The sequence below is a fragment of the Brassica napus genome, chromosome A9, assembly GCF_020379485.1.
Source record: "Brassica napus cultivar Da-Ae chromosome A9, Da-Ae, whole genome shotgun sequence".
Classification (NCBI taxonomy): Eukaryota; Viridiplantae; Streptophyta; class Magnoliopsida; order Brassicales; family Brassicaceae; genus Brassica; species Brassica napus.
This window is the reverse complement of record NC_063442.1, coordinates 38,724,551-38,740,081: the sequence shown is the minus strand read 5'-3', so window position 1 is coordinate 38,740,081 and position 15,531 is coordinate 38,724,551. Positions and strand designations below refer to the sequence as shown.

The following is a 15,531-nucleotide window of genomic DNA, read 5'->3' as shown; positions in this document are numbered from 1 at the left end:
CAATGATTTTATTAATCAGTTTTGTTTTGTGATTTGGTTAATTACTATGGTTTCTCAAAATTTTATATATCAGTCTCGTTCGTATTATTTGTTAATGAAATTCTTCGCATTCATTAATTTTCTCGTATAGTTTATAGCCCACTCATAAAAGCATCCCCAAAGATACCTTGATCCCAAAAAAAACGTAAGTAAATGAGACGAGAGAGAATCTAAAAGCAGAAGCTAAACGTTGTGAATTTTATGTTGAATTTAGTTAAGACAGTAACTGTAAGTAATCACTTGAGAAACAATAATTTGGTTTAAAACTTGGGGAATTGTCTAACCGGTACAACAAATAATAGAAAACCAATAAAACCGAGATACTTAACCAACAAGAAAAAGGAAATATTTAAATGACCGTTAAAAGATTTCAAGAGATGAAAAAAGGAAATAACAGAGATGAAAAAAGGAAAGTGAACACTGGCATATACGCGTTAAGTTCTTATAAATACCAAACACACACTTTCTATTCTCATCTCAGTTTCTTTGTCTCTCACAACAATCTTTCCCTCAAAAAGAGAAAAAACAATGGATACAAAATCATCAGAGAGGTTCCTCCGTATCCAAGCAACCGCTAGGGCTCAATCTGACTCCTCGTACTCCTCAGGGGTTGTCATCTTTCAAAACCATCATGTAGAGATACTGTTACAAGACAAGCAGCGTAGCGGTTCTTCTTCTTGTCTCATCGAAACCCTAGGCTCCCACCCCGATCCTTGCCGCGAGGGCTCTACTCTCTACCTCGATTTCGATAACTTCACACCGAACTACATCTTCCGTCGTCTCGCCAAGGAACTGAACGACAGTAACTTGGCCAGGTACATGAGAGATTATATTTTTGATGAATCCCAACGGGGAGACTTGCCGCAGGGGCAACCGCTGCTCATCACCGTTCTTGTGGAATCGGCACGCAGAGTGTATTTGGAAAGGGAGGAGACGTGTGCAATCTGTCTTGACGATTTTGAGAGTAAAACCATGAGCATGTTTCCCGGTTGCTTCCATCAGTTTCATAGAGAATGTCTTTTGGAATGGATCGAGCGAAGTCGAAGAGGCCATGGCTCTTGCCCTCTCTGCCGCCATCCTTTTGGATAATTGACAAAATTAATCGGTCTTGTATGGTTTGAGTACATCCGTGTCTCTCAAGTAGGGTCTTGGCATATGATCTGTTTCACTTATCTCATTAGGGTGCTCTCATTTGTGTGTGTGGTTTTATGTCGTACACAATAGTTTTGTTGGTAACAGTTTATGATATATATGCAGTAAGATTCCTTTTCTTTGTTTTGAAAAATCAATTTTTTTATACGAATCTCACAACATCTATATTATTAAAACAGAAACATTGTGCTGGACCTAATATTTATTTTATAAGTTTTTAAATTAAATACATCTTCCTACTTTATAGTTAAACCTACATTAAATCACTAATATTTTTTTTCTTATACTACTATCAATGTTTCCAAACAATATAGTCATTTTTTTTATACTACTATCCATTTTCCCAAACAACACTATAATTAATCTTATGTCCAAACAATATAAAATATTGGAACTTATCTTTTTAATACCCAGATATTAAAAAAAATATTCAAAAAATTTATAAAAAACGAAAAATAAATAAAACTTACTTTTAAAGGTTTAAATACTACAAAAACATTTCAATCAATGATAAATCAATTAAATTAACATATTATTTTATTTATATTTACTGCATAATGGTTCTATCATTTATTTAAGTAAGATAACAATTCAATAATAGCCATTACATAAAAAATAAATATATAAACATTATACAGTGTACAATAACGATAATAAAAAAAATAATTATGAAAAATGTTCAAAATATATGTTATCTAAAGAAAAATGCTTAATACTAATTGTTAACAAAAAATTTAAAGCGATTATAATATAAATGATTAACTAGAAAAATTACACAAAACAATTATAATAAAATTAATTAAGTTATATAAATGGAGTAATATGATCAAGACATTTATAGTTGTTAATTATATCTATTATTTTCTCTATCAAAATTTTGTAGAAATGTCATAATTTAATAAAATTGTAAAACAATAAACTTTAAAATCAATACTATTAAAAGGGAAGGAGTTTTAATAAATCTACTTAAAAAGTTGTTTGGACCCTTTCATTAACTAATAATATTTTGGTCTTACATTATTTGGACAAACAATATATTGCTTTAAATTTGTCTAACAATCATTTAGTCAAAGCTTTATTCATTGGATCCATATCTTTTTGTAAACAAAAAGATTATACCATATATATACAATCACATAAATTTGGTTCACGAAAATATATCATATACACTTTATTATACTCTTCTCTAAATATGTCTCATTAACTTCATAATTAAGGATAAGTTTAAAAATGATATATAATGTTAATTTTATTTTATTTTATTGATAAATAACAATTTAATATTTAAGATAAGTTTAAAATTATCAAAAACCCAACAAATCTTTTTTTTACTGCTCAACAAAAAATCTACAAATCTATACTGTTAAATTAGCCAAAAACCTCTCAAATAAATTTTAAGTTGCACCAACTAATCAAATGTAAATTTTATAAAATGCACAAAAATATGAAAGGTTAGATTTGGGCATTCGTGTCTTCGGGTCAAATATAAATCGGTTTCTTTCAAATCCAAGTTCTTTGGGTCTTGGGCATTTATATCCAATTAGGTATTTGATTTTTTTTTGTTCAGATTTGTTCCTTTTAGTTTCAGGTAAGTTTGAGTCAATAATTCAAGTATTTGTGAAATTTACTATGTAATTTGGCTACGTAATGAGTCTAGCTCAGTTCGAGTATTTAGGACAAAAATCTAAAGAATCTGAAAAGCCAAAAAAATCAAAACACTAAAATACTCAAAATCAAATAAATACCAAAAATAACTAATTATCTAAAAGACCAAAATCTTACCCGGGAACCAAAAATATCCAATATTTTAAATATATTTTTACAATTTGAAATTTTACCCAAAACCTGAAACTATAACAGAAAACGCGAATCCAAAATTTACAATAATATTTTTATACTGAAAATATATATGAATTACTCAAATATACATAATATGAACAAAACATTCTAGGTACTTTGGATACCCGGAGTCCAACAGAGACCCGCAGGTCCAAAAATATCTAATAGGTACTTTTTTCAATCTTGAACCTCAACCTGTATTTCGTATTGGTTTGGTTTGTTTATCAAATTTAGGTTAAAATTTTATACTTAAGAAAGCGTTACATAAGAGTATATATAAAAAATCTCGAATAAATTTATTCATAAGTTATATAATTTTAAACAAATTTCTATATTCGATATAATACGACTTTATAATATAATAATACACAATATACTCAAAATACTATCTCATATCCAACATCGTATATAACCCATAAAACCCGCGCTTTTGAAGCGCGGGTCAAAATCTAGTTTGGATTAAAAGGTGACAAATTATGAAACTATAGCAATTTAAATCAAATTGGATATGTTAACATATCGGGCATCCATCGATTCAATTGGTTAGTCTCGGATATAGTGATTTTTATAAATATAGATATTTTTAAAACCTAAATTGAATTATCGAATCACCGGATTAACCGATTTGACCGCAGATTGGGTCAAATTTAAGAGCATTGATTTAAATGCAAAGAAAATTCAAATAAACAAAATTCTTACAAATTAACAAAATATTTATTAATTATTAGTGAAAATTTTTATCATAAAATAATCCGTGTTTGCAAAGCGCGGATCGTGATATAATATATGTTTTAAACCAAATCTTGTTTCTGCCAATCAGAACCAACTCAAGACGAGTTTTTTTGTCTTTTACTTCATCAGATATTGTGTTTTGTTTTTTTCACTCAAGTAGCGAAATAGATTACTCTGCAGTAAACATGACATGTTTTTTTAAGGGCTTATTTGCTAAATAACCAAAAAAAAAAGTGAAATTAGATTTTTTAGAGAGAGAGTAGAGAGAGATAGGAAGAGAAAGTAGGAGAGAGAGGGTGTTTTTAGTTAGTTAGTGAATTTTGTTTTTTTTTGTCTACCGGATGCAATTACTCTTTTTTTAATTACAGAATGTAAACGGAAAGTTTGCAAAAATAGAACAGGACATGCTTTTGTCACACAATTGAGACCTGAATAATGCCAAAAGACATCACACAAATTGATTTAAAAAAAAAAAACAGTTTGTTCTAGTTTATGTTTGCTCAAACTGCAAAAAAGAAAACAGTATATGTGTAAGAAAGACGATGGGAAACAGAGCTCAAGTGATCAAGTGAAAAAAAAGACATTGAATGATCATAGTCTGCAAAGAACAGTGTGACATGGACACGGTCCCACAGGTATTACTTCTGGATCTCCTAAGCTTGAAGATCAATACAAAGACAATAACAACATCCTATACGAGGTTCATCTTTTTTTTTTTGTTCAAAAAAAAAAACGAGGTTCATCTATCTATTACTTCATTTTGTCAGGTCTTCTCATCTGACTGATCAAGGCATAGGAACTAGTAGTTGTCATTTAAGAAGGAGTTATCAAAATACCTGAAAGCGAACATTTGTCCAGTGACAGTGAGTAACACCCTCTTGTCAGTGCCTCCTATAATACTATCCAATATAGCATACGGATAAAAAGGCAAAATGGAGAGAGCCTATTATTGATGAAGCAGGTTAAGAGGGGGTTAAGTTATAGGGAAGTCTTGAAAAGCTAATTTGAAAAGCTCCTTTAACTTTGTTAAAGTAACTGAAACACTTTGGTTATAATTTGGGAAACTTAATGAAATGCTAGTCAAGAAACACAGGAAATATAAACACAAAAACTCTCTTCATTACAACTGAATCAAAGGTTAAAGAACATAAACTGAATCAAATCCATTTCTTTGTTTCCCTTTAAACATGATATTTTGATCTCTGTGATTCTAAGGAAGGGTATACAAAAAAAACAAGATGGAGTTTGGAAGGTACACTGTATTATTGTGTGCAATAGTGGCTGCAGATGAAGACTCTGGTGCTCCATTTTGTAAAGGGAAGTGCTGATTAGTTTTCCTTCTGTCTTTTCGCCTATTTTACCATCTTAACTCATCTGAAGAAAGATCCTAGTATTTAATAAATCTCTGGAAAAAAGTATCAAGTAAAGATATGTCTGGTGCAGCAAAACGCATGCCTCTAAAAACCACACATTAGAGTAGTCTCTCAAAACATATTCTCTAACCATCAGAAAGACACAGATCTAAACAACTCCAGCAGCAAGAATCGTTTTTTTTTACCAGGATATAATAAAAGTCCAGAAAGATGACATCTTTCAGGGGATTGCAGGTTATTATATAATCGTAATTTAAGCAAGTTGAAAAGATTTTTCATGGTGGCACAGAGTACCACATGATGGTCATAATGTTCAAAGAAGAACTCACCAGATACAGTTACCCGCTTCAGTAGACAAAACATGCATTGTAGCAAGTTTCCTTCCAACGAGTGAGCCTTGCCAGAAGATGACTACTGTTGGCTAAATTCTTCTAGCATTGATGACATCCTCAGGCTACAACTTCTCGAATAAAAGCTTATGTTCGACATATAAAAACTTGCAATAGACAGGGGATACAAGGACAACGGATTCAAATTCATTCTGGACTTTTGAATAAAACGAAATTTCCATTGAGATGAGATGAGAGAACAAACAAAAAAAGGGAAATGTCAAAAAATTGTTATTTTTGAAGATAATGAATTCTAAACAAATGCTAAAAGACTAGAGAAAATGGAAGAGCTATTACATGATTTGACTTTGTACCCTACTCGGTATCTCATTTGCCAAAACTCACTAGTAGTAGTATACACAACAAAGCCTCTTTGAGATTGCTAAATCTTACAACATGACACAACTAACAACACGTATCTTTCTTTTTACAGATTCTTTAGGAAGGATAATTAGTTGCATTTCCGAATAATAAATCTACTAACCTGCTCTGAGATATCATATTGATCTGCTTCTTTTCTCACCTCAGATTAAACTCATAACTGATGATTTCTTTCACACCTCTGTTCCTCTCGAAAGACCTGTATGGAGATTCTCTCCAGTAGTGTTGGCCAGTCTTCGCCAAGCTGGTGTGGATTCAACTCCATAGCGGTTCTAAAATCAAGCAGAGACACAGAACGCTCATCTTGTCTTCTGTCAGAAGGTCCGTTAACCTTGTTCTGACTTTGCTGCTGCTTGACTAAGCCTTGTTCTCTTCCATCTGTTGACCGAGCTCCGACCAAATCAACGCACGATCTGATCAGCTTCTTCAGATAAACGTCCAACATAGCATTCAGCGTATTAGCACACTCCAAGGAAACCCCTTCAAGACCATGCGCTACTGCAATACTCTCCATCCTTTTCCTCAGCATCTCTGTCTCTCCTAACCCGCCACTCTCGTAGCTACTCATTACGTCAACGCTGGTTGAGACAGGAACCCTTCTTCTACGGGACCCACCAGCTGAACAAAACTGAATCCCTATAGGTGCAACCAGAGGACTAGCTGATAAAGTCACCCTCACCTGCTCCTCTTGTTCTTTCCATTGTGGTTTTGCAACGGGACGAAGAAACTCACCGTCTCTTTCATCAGCAGCACCACCTAATCTACAAACTGACTGTTGCTCTACTGGACTATCTCTCACCTTCCTCTTCCGCACTCCTGACCTCACCCCGTTGGAGCAAACATGGTCATTACGGTTAGGAGCTAAAGATTCCCTTTGTTCAGGACCATTAGCCACAGGTTTGGTGGTCAGATGAGCAGGCAGTGGGGACTTGGAGGAGACGGTTGCGTTTCTCAAGATGGAACGTATCAACCGGTTGTGTAGAAAGAGATTCTCCCTCCCTAACAGCCTTGAACATGTTTTATCAAACTCGCTCTTGGTCAGCTTCTGGCTCAGAAACCTACTTAGGTAAATAAAATACCTTTTTGATCTTTCAACACCAATCTTCTTCACTATATGACCTTTCAGTTCACCAAGATTAATCCTCTCATCTTGAGAACGCTGCATGACTATTACTCTCAGCTTCTATTGCCCTTTCAGACAAAAAAAACAATCTAATAACACTTTGAATTTAAGCTATTCCCTTTTAGTGCAAAGCCAAATCTCATCACTTCACACAAAAAAAGCCCTCAATTTTGAATCAAAATCATCTGAAGAAAACAGCAGCAAGGGATCCTCTTCACTGAGAACTGCACCAGCAAAGAAAGACCCAACATTGTCAACGCCAAATCTACAAAGGTAATTTAATAATAAGAAAGCGTAAATCGAGATCAAGTTTGAAAATCCAAAGCTTTGGTAAAAGAAAGAAAGAAAGACTCAACATTTGTAACAACAACAAAAGAAACGATGAAATTCGAAAGGGAGAAGGAGACTTAGAGGCAATGAAGAGGAAAGCTTTATAAGCATGACAACAAGTGGTTACTATTTGATTCAAAGCAAATATTTGACCAGAATTTTCAGACAAGAACAGAAGAACTAACTTCCGACCAACCTTTTTGTTCCGAACTCCGTATGCGTATTGAGCTTCTGTGATAAACCAAAGTCTTGAATTGCTCTTCGTGTCTTTCTCGTATTGCTGGTTGGAGTTGAATGTTGGAGCTTTTGCTCGTGTCTTAAAGCTTCGATCTTGCTTATTGGTTTCCTCAGTTTTCCTTTTTTTTTTCTGTTTAATTTACATTTGTTTATTTATTCCTTTTCTTTCATCACTTTATCATCAATTAGTAAAATCTCCTATGATTTATGAGTCTGGGATCTTGTTAAACTATATTAACACAAAAATACAAAAAATAATTAATATATTAATATTGTAAATAATTGGATAAATTTGGGATATGTGAATATTTAAGAAAAGGCTAATGATTGTTAGATTTTAATGGATTTAAAAATTAATTTAAACTATGTGTTATTAGACTTAAACTTTAAAATCTTTATCAAAATTTCATGTTTGTGAATATAAGGCAAGACGTAACTGGTTTAAAATGGGGAAGTTTACGAACACAGGTAGTCGATGAATGCTTTAGTTTGGGCAATAGACTGTATGCAGAACTTACATCAAAATTATGTCATATTTGCAACGGATTTTTCTCAATTGGTAAAGATAGTGTCAAAACCAGAAGAATGTACAGTTTTTGCAATTTATTTGGAAGATATCAAGATCCTTAAAAATAGTTTTCTTAGTTCACAGATCATTCATGAGACGCAAAATAAAAAAATTGACAGTCTTGCACGTAGTGTTAGAAAACATTTGTCTTTTGTTAGATATGGAACCGCCGATTTGGATGTCAAAGTCAGTATAAGTTTGTCTATGTTGATGATAAAAAAATAGTTCGAGTAGCAACGTGTGGCTCTACGGTGCAGTCGTACTAGTAACAAAAATATATAATATACTAAATGATATTTAAAGATTTTTGTTGTTAATTGAAATGTTTTTATTTTCAATAAAACTTGATATATTTGTTTGAATGAAAAACAAAAATAATAAAATATCAAGAATTAGACACAACTAAAATCTAACAATTCTTTTATGTCTTTATTGTAAATTAATTCATTTTACCTATCAACACTCTGACAATGAGACATTAAAAATTTGTGTTTTAAAAAAGAGACATTATCAAAATAAAATACATGAACTTAATATAAAATTAGTACAAAAATCAAAGATCCTAAAAAAATGCATCGGTATAAGTCTACACAACTTTGTTTTTTGTTTTCAAACTAATTAAATAGCCTTAAATAGTAACCAAAGTAGATTAGTTAGGTTTCACAATCTGATTAGACTGTGTAATGTTGCTGAATCGCGTCAATGTCAAGTCCTCTAAGCTTAACCACTGACTCTACTTGTCCTGTTAATGTGTTTAGCTCTCTCAGCCTGCAGATATCATCAAACCCACATCTCATCATTTAGCAAAACCACCAACCCGAAGGAACCAAAAGTATCGGGTTGCGACAGGCGGAAAACCAGGTGGAGCTCATGTATGATTTATGAGAGTTTTCAAGTGATGGTGCGATGGAAAATAGTGAAAAATTGAATGATTTAGTATTTACCTGGCAACCTCAGCTCGGCGTTTAGCCTGTTCAGCAATCTCAGAGAGTTCACTGTAACAATTCTTTTCATTGAAGATGATGTTTGTCTCTCGTGGTTGAAGTCCATGGAGTGTTCTTTGAGCTGCAGCCCATTGAGCCTCTCTTTCCTCTTTACCATAGTCTTTCTTCGTCGTGAAGGCAGTCTGTTTTGTGTTTTAACACATAGATACCCTCATATAAGCGGCAGCAACATTTTCACTAGTCATTCTTGGATTCATGTGATGGGTTTTGTGGATACCTTGTTTTCAAGAAGGTTTAACCACGCTTTGCCACTCAAAACGTAGCAGATCAAAAACTTGAGCAAGTCGAGAGGGATGTACGTTACGAGACTGTATAGCCAGATCACTCCAGCCCATCCCCAACCGGCTCCTTCTATCCGCGCAAAACTCCAGTTCGCGTAAACAGCTATCAATGTCGCCACCTGAGAGTGTATACAGAATACACCGCTATGATACTTGTTGTTATGTTTTCATGAAAAGATTTAAGTGGATTTGTTATATATATACATACCAATTGAGCTATGACAAATGCACCAAGTAGGAGAAGACCAGGGGGTTCGACGTAGGACCAGCTACGGGACCTGGTGACGAAGATGAGAGCCTGACTTGTGATGCTAACTTGTAGATACAGAGCAGCCATCATTTGTTCAGGACGTTGACTCAATGGTCTCACACCAAACATGTTCTACGTAAACCCTCAAAAGAGTTAGTTTTTTGAACTGGGCTAGAATTAGAAACTGTGAATAAGAGTATGTACCGAGAAAATATCAGTGTCTATCATCGCCCAGAAGAAAACGACAGTCATCAAGGCCTGGTAGCCTCCAAACACGACTCCGGTCGAGAAGATTTCTATGAGTTTCCAGCTATCTGGCTGTGGAGATGGCTTCACGTTATCCTTTGATATTGTCATGATTGCTCCTATAAGTAGCAATGTTTTTGTTAATTATTATAAACAATTCACTATTAAATGCAGTAAATACTCTATAATGTAACTTCACCATCGTTTAAGATTGCTATGATCAGGACCATAAAAGGCGCGAAATCAAACTCCCATAGGAGAGCAATGAACATGAAGCCAAACTGCACCATGTGGCAATAGCTTTAGATTTAGGATTTGCAACCATCAAAACCAAATGAAATCTTCTAAGTATACTTACCACAATACGTATCGTGTTTGAAACCGCATAAATCTACACAGAAAGACGATGTCAAGATTTGAATTAGTGTCTCGGTGTAAAACTCTATGAAAGTTTTGACTCACAGTGTAGTTTTTCATTCTTTGAAATATGGCTCTACTGGTAAGCACTGCACTGATGATAACGCTCAGTCCAGGTTCTGTGAGAACAATATCAGAAGCGCCTCTCGCAGCATCAGTAGCGCCAGTAACAGCTATACCAATATCCGCCTTTTTGAGAGCTGAGGTATCATTCACACCATCTCCAGTCATACCACATATATGGTTCCTTTGTTGCAGCCTACTAACAATCTCGTACTTATGCTCTGCAAAAAGGAACCATACGATATAGACATAGAATATGTGGTTAAAGATATAGCCTTTTGCTTAAGTGTATGTACCTGGAAAGACTTCTGCAAATCCATCAGCCTTCTCGATCAGTTCATCAACAGGAAGCGCACCCAAGGAAGAATCTTTCTCTTGTCCGAGCAGCGCAGAAGAAGGATACATGTTTGTACCCATTCCAAGCCTGCGACCAGTTTCTTTCCCAATTGCAAGCTGGTCCCCTGTTTAAGTAACAAGGACAATCAAAATGAAGTGCAGACAGACAATAGATAAAAAAAAGGAACTATGTGATTAGTACCGGTTATCATCTTAACATTAACACCAAGGTTCAAAGCCCTCCTGATTGTCTCGGCACTGTCATGCCTCGGAGGATCAAACAAAGGTAAAAGACCCACAAGTTCCCATGGGCCACCAGAAGCATCTTTCTTCTTCTCCGGAACTTCCTGCACCAATAAAACCACAATGAGACAAGAACTTCTCTACATAATACCATCAAGGGTGTTTATAGAAACCGAGAACAAAAACCTGTCTTGCCACAGCCAACGATCGAAGCCCACGCTCAGCAAACTTATCAATCACTCCATGAGCTTTCCTCTTAACATCCTCCTTGCAACTGCATAGGTTCAGTATCTGTTAAAGAAAGATCATCAGCACAAACCATTCCCGTAAAACTTGAATCAACACATCATCACACCCCGTTTCATCCATACCTGCTCCGTAGCTCCTTTGCTAGCTCGGTACCAACTCCCATCAGACTCAACATACGTCAACGCAGTTCTCTTATCCACCGGGTTAAAAGGAAGGAAATGAACTTCCCTCACACCCGCTCGAGCCTCCTTAGGATCAGCAAGCATTCCAACAATAGCTGCATCAATCGCATCTTGACTCTCAATCCTCGAGGCTCTCGCAGCCAAGAGGATAACATGCTCCTTATCAACTCCTTTGGCAAATAACTCCACTAAGTTCTTATCAACGGTAAGCTTATTCAACGTGAGAGTTCCAGTCTTATCGCTACACAGAACATCCATACCAGCCATCTCCTCGATCGCAGTCATCCTCTTCGTCACAGCTCCCTGCAGAGACAATCTATGAGATCCGATCGCCATCGTGACGGACAACACACTAGGCATCGCGATCGGAACACCTCCGATCAGCAAAACGAGGAGGTTATCGATTCCGTCGCGGTACTCGCGGCGCTGGATCGGGAACATCACGAGGAGCTCGACGGCGATTCCCAGCGCGATCGAGCAGATGCAGAAGTTGCCGATCGAGGTGACGACTCTCTGGAAATGTCCGGTTTGGTTCGCGGTGTCGACGAGGTGAGCGGCCTTGCCGAAGAACGTGTGGACTCCCGTGGCGACGACGATGGCTTCGATCTCGCCTTGTTTGCAGGTCGAGCCGGAGAAGATTTCGTCGCCGGGGGTTTTGGTGACGGGGATTGATTCGCCGGTGAGAGACAATTGGTCGATCTTGAGAGGGTCGCCGTCGAGTAAACGCGCGTCGGCGGGAATGATGTCGCCGAGCTTGACGGTTATTATGTCGCCGGGTACGAGGATGGATGCTGCTTGCTCGCTCCATTGACGATCTCTGAGCACCTTCACTTACACCCAAAACATCGTATATAGTTAACTGTACCATATATAGTTAACGTTTACTCACCATTTTTAAACGGAACTATTTATACATAAATGATTTTTGTATAATCAAAGAATATTCAGTTATTTTAAATAATTATTTATTTAATTTATTGTTATTAATGAATATATTGTATGAAGAATTTTTTTAAAAATATTTATAATACGTGAGAGTTTTTAAAATTTAATTAATTAACAGACATGTATATATTCAGAAAACATTGTTATATATAAATAATTTATTATTTGGTTTAAAAAATTTGTGAGTATAAACAATAATTATCAATAAACAAAAATTGGTTTTTGAATTTGAATGAATGATGCATAAATTAATAAGTAACTATAAAATGATTATGTTTGCATGCCCAAATGAAACACTTAAACTTTAATTAAAAACTTTGAAAATGTTAGATTTGCAGATTATTGTCAATTTGAAATCTATAATTCTTCGTTACGAAATTCTGCAAAACTAGATTTTCTAATGATTAGTATACAATTGTTTGTGTTTAAATTTTTCTAGGCATATGATTTACTAAGAATCTTATATGAACCATTTTAGAAAATATCACAATGGAGTCTAAGGACTATGTAGAATATTGGTAATATCAAATATGAATCAAAATATAAACTAGTATAAGAAAAAATAAAATTAACTAAATCTATTAACCTTCTTTTACTTAAATTCAAGTGATTTGGTACTTTAAAGTATTTTAGATACATTTAGGTGACTTAGATAGTTTGACTCGATTTTATCCTTTGAATATTATTTATTAATTTTTGATATTTTCTAGATTTTTGATTGATTATTGATATTAAGTAAAATTTGATTCGAATCAAATCCGAAATCCGAAAGAAATCAAATTGAATTCCGTCAAAAAATCAAAAATATCTTAATGAAACTTATGAATATCGTACTGGAAATCTATCAAAGTTTCAAAAAATAAATCGTATTGAAAATCTGAAATCCGAAAACATGATCAACACAAATACTTAAATGCCCATACATAATATTTTGTAGTTTTAAAATTATTAATTTTCATGGTTTTCTTTGTACACTTGGTAGTTTGTACTTACTTGCTAAAAATATAAATAGAAGAAAACGAAATATTATATGGTTAATCTACTAAATAAACTTTCTTGCGTTTTATAATTATTTTGTGGATCTCTATTGACGATTCTTTTCTATATCCAACAACAGAAAAATTCACTATGATCATAATTGAAGTTATATACGTATAACTGGTATAACCTTTGTTCTGCGGGCTAGACCGGCCATGAGAGCTGCTGCAGCATTACCGGCGTTGTTCTCTTCAATGAAACTAATGGTTGAGTTGATGAACAGCAAACCCACTATCCCCACAAAGTCTTCCCAGTCCGGTGGTCGTCCTCCTCCGTTCGCCAAAGCGATAGCCATTAGAGCCGCCGCTTCCATCACCCACGACAAGGGGTTCCACATGAAGCCTAAAAACTTTATAATTTTGCTTTCCTGCGTGTTATCAAATCATAAGGTTAAAAAATATTTCATCAATGTTCATATTTTTAAAAAAGGGAGAAAAATCAAGAAGAAAAACCTTCTTCTCTTCGAGCTTGTTGGGACCAAAGAGGTCTAGACGGTAAGAAGCTTCATCTGATGTAAGACCTTGTTTTGTACATTTCAGCTCTTCAAAGACTTCCTCCATGGGTATTCGAATCTGTACCACATCATTTATGTAATTTTGTTAATGCTTTCCACTTCTTTTTCCCTTAGTTTCTAAAAAAACTACTTTCAATATTTTACTTCTTTGATGTAAGGAAAAATATGCTTTCTTGGCAAATAAAGAAACTATGATAACATTTTATAAGAAAATAATACTTCCTAAAATTGTATTTTCTTGATGTAAGAAAATGTGCTTTCTTGGCAGAAAAAAAACACACACACAGTTAACAACTAGCATACGATCGTGTGATGTTAGCACATCATTTTAAAATGACTCAATGAAGCCATCTTTGAACTCTAATGGTGTGGGACTCGCAATATAATTAAATCACGTATTGAAAAGAAGTAAAACGAGTTCGAGTTTGTCACACTATATGTATATACATAATGTTTTGGAATTACCCGGGTAAAAGATTAATAATACCTATATACCAAAGAAAACAAAAGGAGTACATATATTTACCAGATCAACAGCTTCATTCTTGATGTGGTCGAGTTCATTGCCTTTATCTGCGGCAGCTGCCATAGTGAAGCCCAAAAGGTGAAGAAGAAAATGAAAAAGAAAAAAAAGGAAAGGATTTAGGATATTGATGTGGAGAAGACGAAAGTGGAGAAGTGAACGTCTGGTATCTAACTATTTATTGTGTCCGAAGATTTATTCAAGACATAACGAAAATGTGAAGTGTGAAAGTTTATGCGAGGGACTGAGGGAGGCTTGTTTGTATGTGCACTTTTGGTAAAGTAAGCCAGATCATGAGTTCACTTCTTTTGCCCCTTCCGATTTTTACGTGGCATTTCGTTTATTTTAATGTATTTCACAACTTTTGGTCTCGGCAGCAACAATAGTTATTTTCCTTTTTTCATCATATTATTAAGTTTCTTTTATAAGCATGAGGTATTCGAGTTTGTAACGCACGATTAATCCCCTAAGGTGAGTGTGACTGCCGAGTAGCCCATTCACCAGATTTTTTTTCTAGTGTCAAATGGGAGATATTAGTTAACTCTAAGCCTCTAAGCTTGAAGGGAATTGATCTCTAACCTAAACTAGCAAGATTATTCCTTCTTAAATGGGAACACTAGACATCTAGAGTCTAGACCACCACCACTTGATTATCATATTACTTACAGTTTTAAGTAATGAAAGTGATCTTAGTTTAGCACTAAATAGTGTTCTGTTACAGAACTTTTGTGCTCCTGGATAACAAGATAAGTTCCCGGAGAAGACAAAAGGCAGAGCACTTTAAACTTGCGTAGAAATCCTATTGTATTGTGTAAATGATTATTTCTAATATAGTGCATATTTTTACAAATGTAACAATAATTTTTACAGAAAAAACTGAGGGTAGAAATTATATTAGAAGTAGTGGGACAAAGATGAACACACAAAGGAGAAACATGTGAAAGAGACAACTATTTGTTTCCCTCCTTTAATTTCCTGCTTATGAATTTTACGTGAAAATCCTCTCTCTCACCCACTCATGCAAACTTTTTCCATTAAAGAAGATAAGATACAAAAAAATCTCGAATTCTTTATGGG

At 34.7% G+C, this 15,531-nt stretch overlaps 3 protein-coding genes across 4 annotated transcripts; 1 reads left to right on the top strand and 2 right to left on the bottom strand.

Moving 5' to 3' along the window:
* The first annotated feature begins 567 nt into the window (after positions 1-567).
* On the top strand, positions 568-1,128 carry LOC106363688. The gene has a single exon (XM_013803392.2). It carries the CDS (start codon positions 568-570, stop codon positions 1,126-1,128), a length of 561 nt encoding a protein of 186 aa, XP_013658846.2.
* A 3,733-nt stretch (positions 1,129-4,861) lies between these two features.
* Positions 4,862-7,752, bottom strand: BNAA09G41350D. Of its 2 annotated transcripts, XR_007316643.1 has the most exons (3): positions 7,555-7,752; positions 5,465-7,252; positions 4,862-5,136 (listed from the first exon to the last, which is right to left on the bottom strand). XR_007316643.1 is itself a non-coding variant. In XM_013808618.3 (2 exons), the coding sequence occupies exon 2, from the start codon at positions 7,068-7,070 to the stop codon at positions 6,060-6,062; it is 1,011 nt and encodes a 336-aa protein (XP_013664072.2). In that variant the 5' UTR covers positions 7,071-7,252; positions 7,555-7,752; the 3' UTR covers positions 4,862-6,059. The 2 variants fall into 2 exon arrangements, 1 of the variants encoding a protein (XP_013664072.2); XM_013808618.3 differs by having other exon boundaries at positions 4,862-7,252.
* Positions 7,753-8,670: 918 nt separating this feature from the next.
* LOC106368612 (ATPase 5, plasma membrane-type) lies at positions 8,671-14,672 on the bottom strand. Its single transcript, XM_013808617.3, has 15 exons — positions 14,458-14,672; positions 13,870-13,989; positions 13,548-13,784; positions 11,375-12,259; positions 11,190-11,294; positions 10,963-11,107; positions 10,721-10,885; positions 10,407-10,645; positions 10,303-10,335; positions 10,144-10,225; positions 9,903-10,063; positions 9,657-9,830; positions 9,385-9,567; positions 9,108-9,289; positions 8,671-8,931 (listed from the first exon to the last, which is right to left on the bottom strand). Exons 1-15 carry the CDS (start codon positions 14,518-14,520, stop codon positions 8,835-8,837), a joined length of 2,871 nt encoding a protein of 956 aa, XP_013664071.2. The 5' UTR covers positions 14,521-14,672; the 3' UTR covers positions 8,671-8,834.
* Positions 14,673-15,531: the final 859 nt, after the last annotated feature.

Coding starts and splice junctions, on each gene's coding strand:
- BNAA09G41350D (XM_013808618.3), bottom strand. CDS start 7,070: ATGCAGCGTTCTCAAGATGAGAGGATTAATCTTGGTGAACTGAAAGGT.
- LOC106363688 (XM_013803392.2), top strand. CDS start 568: ATGGATACAAAATCATCAGAGAGGTTCCTCCGTATCCAAGCAACCGCT.
- LOC106368612 (XM_013808617.3), bottom strand. CDS start 14,520: ATGGCAGCTGCCGCAGATAAAGGCAATGAACTCGACCACATCAAGAAT. Junction 10,646..10,720: donor ATTTGCAGAAGTCTTTCCAG/GTACATACACTT, acceptor TCCTTTTTGCAG/AGCATAAGTACGAGATTGTT. Junction 9,290..9,384: donor TAAACCTTCTTGAAAACAAG/GTATCCACAAAA, acceptor AACACAAAACAG/ACTGCCTTCACGACGAAGAA.